Source organism: Sarcophilus harrisii, chromosome 1 (assembly GCF_902635505.1).
Source record: "Sarcophilus harrisii chromosome 1, mSarHar1.11, whole genome shotgun sequence".
Taxonomy (NCBI): Eukaryota; Metazoa; Chordata; class Mammalia; order Dasyuromorphia; family Dasyuridae; genus Sarcophilus; species Sarcophilus harrisii.
The window spans coordinates 263898200-263912885 of record NC_045426.1 but is presented as its reverse complement, the minus strand read 5'-3'; the positions used below and the strand labels follow the sequence as shown (position 1 = coordinate 263912885).

Sequence of the window (14686 nt, the reverse complement as noted above, 5' to 3'; positions counted from 1 at the left end):
ATCCTTATCAATTAATTCCTCACTTAGAATTAAGTTTTCTGAACAAATGGTTTTCCAGCTGTTTCCTGCCCTCAATTCAACTTCAAAAAAGAAAAAATCTCTTTGAAAAAGTCTAAGCAATTTGTCAAAAACATAATACATAGTACAAACACAGAGTATGCTAGACAGTATCTTGAGAAAGTATAGGGGCCAGTTGCCAGGGCCAATCCTAGTGGGTATAGATAAGGTACAGGGCAAATCAAAGTTAGCATCAATTGTCTTTCATATCACAAGAGTCTAGAAAAATCTCTTCTTTGGAGGTAAGTAGTGGTTTCTGTTCCCACCTGATCATGATGTCCTTTTTGTATAACTTGTTACTTGATTCCGACTGAATTCTTATAAGATTAGATTTAGTTTCCTGGTAGGGTAGTCACCTCAATGATTAAAGAAATAAACACATTAAGAAATTAGATCTTTAGTTGAAAAACATCAATATAATCCACACATTCTGCACTGGATATGTTTCAGCTGGCTGTTTTCCAAAGGCATGGATGTGGATAACAGTTGAAGGCACCAGAGCCAAGGGGATTTGAACATACCTCCAACAGAGGTGAGGATCTTCCTATAAAGGTAGTGCCTTTGGCTCTCTCCACCTCCAGATGCCACAGTGCAGGAAAAGCTCATTGAAGGAAGATGACAGCATACAAGGTTTTGCTGCAGGATCTGACTATCTCATCTTTGGTCTATGGGGCACTAGGCTTGGTGGCTATCTTTTATTTGATAAGTTTGCTTGAGAGATACAAGAGCAAGTTGCCTCCTGGCCCTTTTCCCATGCCCTTTATAGGTAACCTGAATTTGGTGGATCTGAATAAGCTGTATCTATCCCTGACAGAGGTAGGGTTTTATATTTGTAAGAGGGGGTGGTGGTGGTGCTATACTTATGGATTATGGTACATTCCTATGAATAATCATATTTGGTAAATTGGCTTCTTCATCTTCAATATGTTTGTGGGTCAATGGTCTTTTGGGGTGGGTGGGCTGATATTCTCAAATATCATGGATTTAAAACAACAGAGAGGGTTAAGGTTAAACATGCAATGGACACACTCACAATTAAGAAACATCTACTTTCAAAAAAATTGGTAATTAATGCATTGTTAGAAGAATTATAACTGATCCAGTAATTCTGGAGAACAATTTGGAACCATGCCTATAAGGCTAGAAAACTGTGCATACCTTTTGATCGAGCAATACCATTACTATGTCTCAACCCCAAAGAGATCAAAGAAAAAGGACTTCTATGTATAAAAATATTTACATGAGGTTTTTTTTTTAATGGTAGCTAAGAATTGGAAATTGAAGGAATGTCCATCAATTGGGGAATGGCTGAACAACTTGTGATACATGATTGTGATGGAATACCTTTGTGCTATAAGAAATGATGAGCAGGATGGTTTCAGAAAAGCCTGACAAGACTTGTATGAATTAATGCAAAGTGAAGTGAGCAGAGCCAGGACATCTTTATACAGAGGAATAGCAATATTGGACAATGATCGATTGTGAATGACTTAGCTATTCTCAGCAATACAATGATATGAGACAATGCCAAAGGATTTATAATGAAAAATAATATCTACCTTTGGAGAAAGAATTTATGAAGTCTGAATGCAGATGGAAGCATTCTTTTTTTAATTAAAGCTTTTTATTTACAAAGCATATGCATGGGTAATTTTTCAACATTGACCCTTGCAAAGCTTTCTGTTCCAAATTATCCCCTTTTCTCCCCCACCCTGTCCCCTAGATGGCAGGTAGTCCAATACATGTTAAATATGTTAAAATATATGTTAAATCCAATATATGTATAAATATTTATATAGTTATCTTGCTGCACAAGAAAAATCAGATCAAGAAGAAAGAAAAAACTGGGAAAGAAAACAAAATGCAAGCAAACAACAGCAGAAAGAGTGAGAATGATATGTTGTGATCCACACTCAGTTCTGGGTGTAGATGGTTCTCTTTATCACAGAACAAGTAGAACTGGTTTGTATCCTCTCATTGTTGAAGAGAGCCACGTCCATCAGAATTGATCATTGCATAATCTTGCTGTTACCATGTACAATGATCTCCTAGTTCTGCTCATTTCACTCAGCATCAGTTTATGCAGGTCTCTCTAAGCCTCTCTGAAATCATCCTGCTGGTCATTTCTTATAGGACAATAATATTCACAAACATTCATATACCATAACTTACTCAGCCATTCTCCAATTGATGGGCATCCACTTTCCAGTTTCTTGCCACTACAAAGAGGGCTGCCACAAGCATTTTTGCACATGTGGGTCCCTTTCCTTCCTTTAAGATCTCTCTGGGATATAAGCCCAGTAGAAACACTGCTGGGTCAAAGGATATGCACAATTTGATAGCTCTTTGGGCATAGTTCCAAATTGCTCTCTAGAGCAATGGATCTGTTCACAGTCCACCAGCAATGTATCAGTGTCCCTGTTTTCCCACATCCCCTCCAACATTGGTAATTATCTTTTTCTGTCATCTTAGTCAATCTGACAGGTGTGTAGTGGTATCTCAGAGTTGTCTTAATTTGTATTTCTCTGATCAATAGTGATTTGGAGCACCTTTTCATATGACTACAAATAGTTTCAATTTCTTCATTTCCTTTGACTATTTATCAATTGGAGAATGGCTTGAACTATTATAAATTTGAATCAATTATATATTTTAGAAATGAGACCTTTATCAGAACCTTTGAATTAAAAATGTTTTTCCAGTTTATTGGGAAACATACTTTTTACTTTATTTTTCTTGTGTTTTTCTGTCCTTTTGCATCGTGACTAATAAGGAAATGTGTTTTACATGACTATACATGTATAATCTATTATCAAAGTGCTTGTCTATTAAAGGAGGAGAGGAAGAGAGAAGTTAGAACTTAAGCTATGATAAAAAAATGTTTAAATTACTTTTACATGTAACTAAGGAAAAATAAAATAAAAATTATTCTTTAAAATATATGACACAATCCAGAGAGAGGACCGTGGGAACTGAGTGTGGATCACAACATAGTATTTTTCACGTTTTTTGTTGTTGTTTGATTGCTTTTTGTTTTTTTCTCATTTTTTCCTTTTTGAGCTGATTTTTCTTGTGTAGCATGATAATTGTGGAAATATATATAGAAGAATTGCACATATTTAACATATATTAGATTACTTGCCATCTAAGGGAGAGGATGAGGGGAAGGGAGGGAAAAAAAGGAACACAAGGTTTTGCAAGGTGAATGTTGAAAATTTTTGAAAATAAAAAGCTTTAAAAAATTGTATTGATTAAAAAAGTAGCCTTGGAGTCAGGAGCACCTGAGTTCAAATCTGGCTTCAGTCATTTGACATTAGCTGTGTGGATAAGTTACTTACTTTAACATTAGCCCCCAAAACAAAGCATAAAAGTCATGAAGGCAAAAATAAATGAATTTTGTTGGTATAAAAAAATTTCAGGTGCAGAATACAAGTTCAGAAGCAATTTGGAGACAGAATTTACTGGTATTTGGATGTCATAAAGATGATTGTCATATCCTTCTCTACTCTTCTCTATTCTAACCCTAATTTCTCTAAGCATCCAAAAAACATGGAGATAATAAGGAAGGTGGAAAATCTAAGAAACAATAAAGGACAAGATATAGGAGGATTCTTGCATTTTTAATGTTCATAGAAATAAAAAGGTTGTGATTTATTTTTTTATTTGTCCTTTGTTCTCAACGATGACCGTGACATCAGGAAGGTGATATCTTGACATGGGTGTAAATAGATTTAAGTGAGGGAGGGTTTGTGCAAAGTTACCAGCCTCATTTTGTGATACGTATAGGGTTATTTTTAGTATAGGAGCCTAGCAGAACTCTAATTAGTAATTTTTGTTCCAGATAGAAAGCTCATTTGGAGTAGAGACACTGATGCTGATGGGCTGACTATTAACAAAGGAGGGATAGGCAGACATGGTTGGGGGATTGAGGAAGCATGAATGTAGACAAAGTTGCCAACCTGTAGAATGGGACCAGGAAGAGAGAAGTTCACCTGGTGTGTGTGTGTGTGTGTGTGTGTGTGTGTGTGTGTGAGAGAGAGAGAGAGAGAGAGAGAGAGAGAGAGAGAGAGAGAAAGAGAGACAGAGACAGAGAGACAGAGAGAAAGGGAGAGAGAGGAGGGAGAGAAAGAGAAAGGGGGGAGAGAGAGGGACAGGGGAGAGAGAAAGAGAGACAGACAGACAGAGAGAGAGACAGAGAGAGAGAGAAAGAGACAGAGAGGGGGAGAGAGAGAGAAGAGAGAGAGAGAGAGAGAGAGAGAGAGAGAGAGAGAGAAGGAGAGGGAGAGAAGAGAGAGAGGGGGAGAGAAAGAGTGGGAGATAGAGGGGGAGAGAGAAGAAGAGAAGGGGAGAGGGGAGAGGGGGAGAGAGAAAAGGAGAGAGAGCGAGAGGGGGAGAGGGGAATGGGGGAAGAGGAGGGAGAGAGAGAGAGAGAGACAGAGAGAGAGAGATGGAAATCACATCCCAGAAAGTGTGCTGTCAGCATTTTCTAATTGCCCTTGGACAAAACCCAAGTCATCTTGGCCTAGTTAAGGTTCTGGGGCACAGGATTATATTCCTAGGTGAGCAAAGAGTCAAGGCAAATCACATTGAATTTCAAAAGAACATTTTCCATGTCTCTTTGAAGCTGGACTCAACTTTAGGAAGAAAGAGTTGTTCTCTATATAGTATGATTAGAGAAACTCTTGGAAATGTCCCTTACCAAAAGTCTTTCCTTCATAGGTTTACTGCATATGCTTGAAATTCCCCTATTAGTGATTCTGTTGCTTTGGAAATTGAATTATCCTCCACTATTCCATCCTTAAAATGCAAATATATCTGTTGATGACTTAGTTCAAATCAATTCATCAAATCAATTTTCAAAGAGCCTTTTTTTATGGGAGACAAAGAAGAAATATCAGTGAAGTTTAGAGCATTGGGACATTATCTTTTTTTCCTTTTAATTCAACATACATTTATTGAGCACATTCTATGTCAAATACTATTTGGACATAGAAAAAATGGAATATTTATCACATAAACAGTTTTCTTTTCCTCCTAAGTCTGTTTGTTTTTCAATTAACAAGCATTTATTTTTTCTTTCTTCCATGACCTTCACTGGAGTAAAAATAAACAAATCAAACCTCTTATAACAAATATGCAATGTTAAAAAAAAAACTAATTCCCACATTGATTATGCCCAAAAACATATTTCTCATTCTGCATCTTGAATCTATCACCACTCTATTAGGAAATATAGGTGATATATTTTACAATGGTCCTTGAAATCATGGTTAGTCAATGCATTGATTAGAGTTCTTAAATCTTTCAAGTTTGTCTTTATAATGCTGAACAACAGCATTATAATCCAAGTCATTCTCCCAGATCTGGTCACTTTACCTGCATCAGCTCATACAAGTCTTTCCAGGTTTCTCTGGGATCGTCCCTTTGTTTCTTATAGCATAACAGTAGTCAGCTACATCATATACTATAATTTCTTTACTCATTCCCCAACTAGTGGGCATTTTCTAAGTTTCTGGCTCTTTGCTATTTCCAAAAGAGCTGCTAAAAATACCTTACAAATGTATACACATATATATTTATGTATACCTTTCCTCTTTCTCTGTTCTCTTTGGGTTGGAACCTACTAGTGCTATTATTGGACCAAAATATCATTATATATATATATATATATATATATATATATATATATATATATATATATATATAGTGACTTTTATGGCATAGTTCCGAGTTGTACCAGTTCACAGCTCCAACAGTATTTTAATGTATGTGAATACCTATAACCACTAAAATATTTGTCATTTTCCTTTTTTGGGCTATATTTGCCACTTTGAATGGTATAAGATGGAAACCTTTATTTTTATTTACCAGATATTTGAAGCAGATTTGGATTTGTTTTGCTTTGGTATGTCTATTGATAGTTCAAATGTCTTTTTTGACCATTTGTCAATGTGGGAATGGCTCTTTTCCTGATATATTTGAATAAATGTCTTACATAGTTCAGAAATGGACCTTTACCAGAAAAAAATTGTTGAAAAGACTTTTTCATTGTGAAACTATCTCACAACAGCATCTTTTAGGAGAGGGATCCTCTGAGAAAATAGAAGGTAATATCTAATAAGCCAATGGGAAGTACTAGAGGGAGGAACTAAATGCTAAAAACATCATTAGGAGGTGGAAGAGCAGAAAAAAAAACCCATGATCAGTTCAGTTTTTCCTTGTGTATTCTCCTTGTTAATCCTTTTTGTCTTCCATATATATTTTAGCTGTCCAAGACTTATGGGCAGGTATTCACTGTATACCTGGGTCCCAAGAAAAAAGTGGTACTTGTGGGTTATGATGTCATAAAGGATGCCTTTTTAAACCACAATGAAGAGTTTGGAAACAGGCCGGAAATCCCAATATTTAAAAAGATAGGGGAAGGACATGGTAATTCAGATTTCTTTTTTTTCCCCTTTTTTATCCTGGGTCCCGTCTAAAGGAAATCTTTTTTTTTCATATTTCTGTATCTTTCTTTCCTTCTTTTTTAATTTCTTTCTTCCTTTTTTTCTTTTTCTTTACTTCTTTCCTCCTCTCTCCCTTTTCCTCTCTCTCTCTATCTATCTATCTATCTATCACCTATCTAATTCCATTGCCTTCTTAAAGGTTCCCCAGCTCATTTACCTGGGTAACTTTCAGAAAACCTCTCACTTTTCCAGTGCTTAAAAGTTCTCAAAATATAGAATCATAGAATTATTGATTTTTTTTTCACTGAAAGAAATCTCAGAGGTCACCTAAATCAACTTCTAATTGTACCCTAACACTTAAAATTTAAAAAAAAAATAGATTATGGATATTCACAGTTTACACACAGTTTACAAACAGATTATTACAAACATATTAGCCTCCCAAGGTGACAGTATATTATTATCTTAATTTAAAATGAGGAAAGCGATGCTTAGAAAATTAAGTGACTTTGCCTTAGACACATGCCTAATGGGTGGAGTGATGGCATTTAATCCCAAATTAAGTGAGATTTCTGTCATTGGGTAATGAGAGTTTCTCTGAGTCTGCAACAGTGAATGACACATTTTATCCCAACTACAAGATCTTTCCATTGTGAATTTCACTTGCCATAATGTCATAATCATTTAGAGCTGAAAAGAACCTCAGAGATCATCCAATTCCTTCATTTTATAAGGGAGGAAATTTGGGAAAGGGGGAAGGGGAGTGACTTGGGTGAGGTCACAGCCAGTCTCAAAGCCAGGGCTAGGATTGTGGTCCCCTAATTAATCATCCTTTATTTTTTCCGATATGCTATTCTACTTCCCTTTCTAGTCTTCATCTCCCAGCTTCCTCCTTCTCCCTCCAAAATTCACACCCACTCCCACTGCATCTCCTACCCTCCATCCCCCACAAGAAGATAAAACTCCCAGAGTTCTGTTCCAATGACAGAAATGCCTTCTAAAGACCTAGCTCATACAAGCAGTTAGGATTTATTTTGTGTTGAGATTGAATCAGAGGCTGCATTTGGAAACATAATTTTATCTTTTGTTATGCTTTGTTGTTTTTAGGTGTTGTTTTTAGTAATGGAGAAACATGGAAAATGATGAGAAGATTTGCTTTACATAATCTTCGTGATTTTGGAATGGGGAAAAAACTCATAGAATACAAGATTCAAGATGAACTGCATTCCCTTGTTACATATTTTGGATCTCACAAAGGTTAGTATTGGGGGATCTGAAAATGAAATGATAGCAACCATAAATTGGACACATGAGTAAGGTTCAAGTTTCCCTCAATATTAAACTCAACTCCCAAAGGTAACCTTTTCTTTTAGGATCCAGAGTTTCTACCTCATGGGAATGTTTTCCACTAACACAGATCATAGCTTTGCATACTGCCTTTTCAGGTTGTGGTGAGATGAAAAAAATACTTATATTATGTCTAATCTCCTGGGAACATAATTATAGAATAGTCCTTGGTTCATAAGAACAGAATACAATGCTGAGTAAATACTCAGAACTTTTCTTGTTGGTGGTAGGACCATTATAGAGTTGTCCTCTTCTGTCATAGTCTTTGAGAATGCAACATCATCTCTATACCACAATGAGGAACTGGAATAAATCATTAGTAAGAGACAGATATATGTAGTAATAGAATTCTGAGCCTGGAACTGGGAAGTCTTGAGTTCAAATTTGACTTCAGACACTTACTAGCTATGTGATTTTGGGTACGTTACTTAACTTCAGCTTCCTCAACTGAAAAATGGGGATAACAATAGCTGCTGCCTCCCAGGGTTGTTGTGAGGATCAAATGAGATAATATTCACAAAAGGCACCTAATGGGTGATCTATAAATATTAGCTATTATTATTATTAAGACAATTCCTCACCATTATAAAGCACTTGACACTGTTTAAAATGGTTTTACATATATTTCATTTGATCCTCTCAACAATCTTGGGTGGTTGGTATGCCAGATTTTTACCTAGAACATGTGCAGCAAGTACTCAAGAGTACTTCTTGTCATTGGAGTAGTTGTCCAATGACAATGAGAAGATGTTGTTGTGAGAAAATGTACCCTTCACCATTGGAAACTCAAAGAAACTCACATGGTTCAATAACAGTACTGGAGAGAGTTCATACAGATGGAAGACAAGTTCTCTGGCATGAAGCCCCTATTAGCATAAAAACTGAAGTAGAAGCATTCCTGCAAGGATGCCATTGGTTGTTATACTCTTGAATTCTCCAACCTTGGAGCAAAGACCTTGTATCTCCACCCTAATTATGGTTCTGTTTTTATACCCATTTGACAGATAAGGGAACTGAGACTCAATTATTTGATTTAGCCAAGGTAACACAAATAGATATCAAAGATGGGACACAGGTCCTTTGTCTGCCTCTCTAATAATAAAAATCAGGAATTAAGGCATGATAGAATACTAATAAAAATCCAGTATATGACCTATGCTGCCAAACCTCAGAATTTAGAGTCTTGCTGGCTATAGCCAGCTGAAGCAAGAGCAGGGGAACTGAGGTATTGCTTTAAAAAAAAAAATCCTCCTGCATGGTTAAAAATTGGTGTGTGGGAAGAGTTTTTGGACCTAGGAGTATATTTTAGGTCACAAGATCATAGATCCAGAATTAAAAGAGACCTAAGAATACAGCTATTCCAAATGTTTATTTTGGCAATGAAGAAATAGAAGCTCAAAGTGGTTGAGTCAGTAGCCCAAGACGAAAAAGGTAGAAAGTATCAGAAGTGAGACTTGAAAACAGATCTTTTAGACTCTAGAATCAGGGCTCTTTCTCCTGTGCCATGCCCAAGAGAAGCTAAAGGGTAAAGTGCTGAAACTACTGGGTAGGAGGTATTATTTGCAAAATAGTTTCCTAGGCAGGGGACACAGTTTTCTGTTTTATTTTACAATTGATCATTTTCGCGGATTCAGTGGGTTGATACAATCCTATCTGACTTCTCAGGAAAGATGGACTACTCTGAGAAGTCACATCTTCTCTGGTCCAACTTTGTTACCAGCAGCTCAATGAGATGGTATGTAATGGCAATCATTAGTACTAGAAAGGACCTTAGGGATCATTAAGTCTTAGAATCACAGATTGGAACTAGAAGAGAAGTCAGCAAGTTCAAGGTCATATTTAAATTAATGTCTTTGGGCATTATTCTATCAAGATGGAAACCATAACTATGGTTTCAGAAACACCATGCTTTAAGTAAGGGATGTCTAACCCAAGTTATGTATCTCTATAAGTATATGAGAACTTTGCCAAAGGGATATAGGAAACATTTGGTAAATAATTATGCTATCCTATTGAAATATTCCAAAAGTCATAGTGATCATGAAAATCACATGTGAATAAACTAATAAACACAAACATTATGATAGTAAGAGAAGTATCACATGCCAAATAAAGGATTCTTTATGAAAATTAATAATTTTATTTTTTCATATGAGTACATGTATAATAAATCCTATAATTTATATCTTTTCATATGAAATAGGGGGTACAGCAAGGTCTTTTGGAAAGTCAACATGTAGAGGGAACTAATCAAAAAAGTTTGGGAACCCAGGCTCTGATTGGATGAAGCATTTGATTGCTAATCATCATATGTAATAGCTGGAAAATCCCCAAATTATCCTTTGTGTAATGCTGCTTTTGCTATGGAGAATGAGCCTAGGCTAAAACCTGCCTGACTTGTGTGAACTGAAAGGGTAGAGTCTGAATACCTGAGCTCCCAAGCATCATTAGAACTAGATGGGACCTTAGATTGCAGTTGTTGTTTGTCCTTCAGTCTGGATGAGGATTGTGGGATCAGGGAGATGATGCAATGACATGGAAGTGAATTGGATTTAAGTGAGGTAAGACTGGGCAAGGTCACCTACTTCACTTTCTCCTCCAGAGCCAACTGGATCTAGTGGTCAGAGACAGATCAGGACAACTGGAGATGGCCCCGGATGCAGTGGGAGACCTTGGTCTTTTTAAGCTCAGGTCTTTAATAGACTCTAGAAATCATCTAATCATTGAATCACAAAGAAGATCATCTTATTCAAGATCGCACCCAAGATGTTTCAGATATATCCATCAGATGACAGAATAATAGATTTAGAGTTAGAAGAGATCTAGTCAGAGGGATTAAACTTTCAAAATTCCCTAGTGCCTCCCAAATCACATTAAAATATAATGGAGAAATGTTTAACAAAATAAGTAGAAATACAATCCAACATAATATGTTAATTTGTGATTTTCTAAGTCATCATATAGTCTCTCAGGGACCATTTGTTTTTGAGTTTGACACTGAGTCCATTTCTCTCATTTTATACAAGAGGGAATACCAGAGAGGGAAAAATGGCTTACCCAAGGTCATATATTTAGTGAATGGCAAAGCCAAGATTCAAACCCAGATCTTCTGATTCTTAGTTAAAGGGACTTAGAGGATATTTGGTAAATTATTATTATATCATGTTATATTATAATGTATCATATATGTTATATAATTATGTATTTAGTAAATATGCAATATATTAGCATATATTATGTTATATATTTGGTGAATAATTATACTATTCTATAGAAATATTCTAAAAGTCACAGTGTATATACACATGTGTATAAATTGCTATCTTTCACAATTTTATTACAATAAGAATGGCAAATTAAGAAAAGTCTTTGTCAGATCCTTATCCCTATTGTTTAAATTAGTACTGAACATCTTACAATCTGATCCCTGTTCCTAACTCTTGGCCCATCCCTTAATTCTGATATTGATCTAGCACAACTATAATCCCAATGGAAAAAGAAATTCATCGAGCTCTTCTTCATGGTCATGAATACATAATCACATACATTATATCCAGTCTTGATAGGCTATGTTACAATTGTGTTCTCCTGGGGATCAAGAGGCAATGGAGGCAGTAATGATGAACTGGTAGAAATCAGTGAAAATTCATCCCTAGTGTTGGAGAAACCATTTAAACCCATGACCTATGGTGGGGCATGACTAATCTATCAGTTCTGATCATATGGGCTGGAGAATCTTTGTTATATAGATTGCCATTAAATCCTTTCAATTCTCAAATTTTGTAAATTCATTCTTCTAATCATGGCATCTTCTCTTTAATGGTTTGGGATGTAGGTAAACCCTTTGATACATCCATCATCCTGAAGCATGCTACTTCAAACATCATTTGCTCCATCCTTTTGGGCAAAAGATACGAATATGATGATTATGAATTTCAGTATTTATTGAAACTCTTGGACGAAAATGTCAAATTATGTGGCTCTTCCATGATTGAGGTAATTTTGTGTTGTCTTTCATACTTTTTTTCTTATTGTTCTTGTCTGGTGCTCAGTTTCCTAATTGTTCAATTAGTGTAATTCATGTGAAATGCTTTTACTTGTACCCTTATAGAATTCCAGGACAGCACCATGGCATAGCAGGAAAAGTTCTGGACTTGGAATGCCCAAAGACTTGAAGCTAAATTGTCTTTGTGATGTATTAGCCATAGGACCAGAAAAGTCATTTAATTTCTTTATTTGCTGACGTGTGAATTGGGAATAAATACATGTAATAGCCACTAGGTGGTGCAATGGATAGAGTACAAGAACTGGATTCAGGATTGCTCTTCAAGAGTTCAAATGTGGTCTCAGACATCAGTTGTGTGAGCCTGGACACGTCACTAAACTCTGTTTGCCTCAGTTTCTGCCTCTATAAAATGAGGCAGAGAAGGAAATTGAAAACCATTCAGTGTCTCTGCTGAGAAAATCCCAAGTGAGGTCTCAAATAGTTCCCTGTGACTGAAAAAACACTAAATGGCAAACAAACAAACAAAAAAACAAAACAAAACAAAACAAAACAAAAATACTCTGTAATGTCTGTTTATTTCATAAGGTTGTTGTTAGACTCAAATAATTTCTTTAACTTGGGAGATAATGTAGAAGGCATGTGTGATATCAAAGATTTATGGCTAAAAGGGACCTTAGAGATCACTGAATGCAATCTCTTCATTGTATAGATTAGTAAACTGAGGTCTTGAGAGGTAAGTGACTTAAGTAGAGATCATGCAGAACTCTAATGGCAGAACTACAATTTTACCCAGATTTTCTAACTTTCAAATCATTGCTCTGAGTTTTTCCTCCTTTTCCCCATTCCTTGGAAGAGAAAGGTGATTGTTGATTGGAAGAAAAAAAAAAACACTGCCTCTCCCAGAATGCTATGGGTCCAATGTGCATAGGAGAATACAGACTGCTGGCATCAAATAGAGATTTCTGGGAGCAAGAAGGCAAGTTGTGGTCACTTAGGGAATAGTGTCTGAAAGTAATGTTAGCCACTGGCTGAGGTATTGCTGGATCCATGTTTTGACTGTACAAATGCTCAAGGACTTGATAAATGGTGACCAGGCCTTTGAAAATACTATGAGGCAAGAATCAAGACTCAAAGGGGAACCTAGAGGCAGAAAGGGATGATGACCCTCAATTCTTTCTATTTGTAGAGATTTCCTTGTTATTATTGTGAGTTTATTCCTTGCTTTAGGACTTGGATCCAAGTTTCATTTGTTTCTTATCTGTTTTGTACCACAATCAAATGTTCCCAAGTACCCTGGTTGCTATGGTGTCTTGGTAGTTAATGTTCCCAGGAAAGAGTTCACATTAGGAACCAAAGCAATATTCTGATGTTCCCAGATCTGTCTGGGTGAGGGTCAAAACACAAGCCATAGAGATTATTTCTTGTTGAAAAGCTAAGACATGTAAGTTCATATCTGCACTGGGCCACAGGCTCTCCAAGAAGAAGCTGTAGCACGGCCAATGGCCATGTCCTGGTAAACCATTTCAGCAGAAGGTTTCAGCAATGAGGTTGAGGGTAATTGATAAGTCCATTGATGAGTTGGGAGGTGTCTCCTCTGGCGGAATGGATGGATGAGAACAATAGGTTCCAACAGCTGTGAAGATGGCAGAAGCAGGTGCTGTGGAGAGCTTGGGGCTTAGATATGAAAGAAGACCCTGGGCCTTCATGGCCAGTTGTTCTATCTTTTGTTCTGCCTCTGAACTTCAATGACTCTGGAATAGAGAAGGTGAGAATTCCAACTTTGTGCAACAGTGCTCCACTTGAATCTAGCTTCCATGCAAGCCAAGACATTACCCTGTCATGTTATGAGTCCTTCTTTAAAAACAAAGGATGAACAGCACCCAGCAATACAAGAGATGTCACCAGTTATTTCATCATTTCTTATGAAAAAGAGTGGTATAAATTGGAAATGCTATGTAAGTTCAAAAGAGAGAGAAATCCCTTTGGGAAGAGGATGATCCATGTAAGCTTCACATAGAAAGCATTTGAGTTGAGTGTGGTAGGATGGGTAAGATTTACAATAATTAGTCCATCAACAAGCATTCATAAGTACCAGCCTTATGTCAGGCACTATGCTAGGATCTGGAAATAAGTGAAATGGCTCCTTCCCTTCATGAGTTTACATCCTGGGGGAAAGGGGTGAAAAATAGAAAAGAGACAACATATCCACAGGTAAATATATACAAAATACAGGATGTTTTAAAAGTCTTATTGCATTTTAAAACTGTAAGGGCTTAAAATTTGCTAAGATTTTAGGGATATCCTGTATATGATTAATGGAAGATAATTTATAGAGAGGTGAGTATTGATGGGGAGCTGTTTGATCAGGAAAAACCTCTTCTGGAAGATGAGGTTTGAGTGAGGATTTGAAGGAAACTGAAGGATATATGGGCAAAAATGTAAACAGAATTTCAGGAAGGGAAAGCCTCATGCTCCCAGTGGACAAACAGCAAGGAGAATGTTTAGAAATAGCAGGTACTGCAGCTTTGGTAGGGTAGTGTATTCTCTTGGGACAATAAAAGGTGTACATCTGAGAAACTTGCATTTATGTAAACTTGAATATATGCTTCGGAAAACATATCTGAGTATGCCCAAGCATATTTTATTAGTCATTATCAAGGCCATCACTTCAAACACATATTGGTCTAATTAGATTCAAGAGAGATTTTTTTTTTAAGGAGAACATTAGTGGATATTTATTCTTAGTGCTTTCAAAAATGCTTTGTAAAAAAAAAAAAAAGATCATTAATAAGGGCTCATGTGGCTGGGTCATGTAAGTGGAGGAACACAT

The 14686-nt window shown here is 36.4% G+C and overlaps 1 protein-coding gene across 1 annotated transcript in view; it reads left to right on the top strand.

Moving 5' to 3' along the window:
- LOC111719330 (cytochrome P450 2K1-like) overlaps positions 1 to 14686 on the top strand; it is a 45983-nt gene that overhangs the window by 18469 nt on the left and 12828 nt on the right. Inside the window, exons 2-4 of the mRNA XM_031943564.1 lie at positions 6324 to 6486; positions 7611 to 7760; positions 11686 to 11846. Coding sequence (XP_031799424.1) covers positions 6324 to 6486; positions 7611 to 7760; positions 11686 to 11846 — 474 coding nt within the window. The remainder of the gene's footprint in view (positions 1 to 6323; positions 6487 to 7610; positions 7761 to 11685; positions 11847 to 14686) is intronic.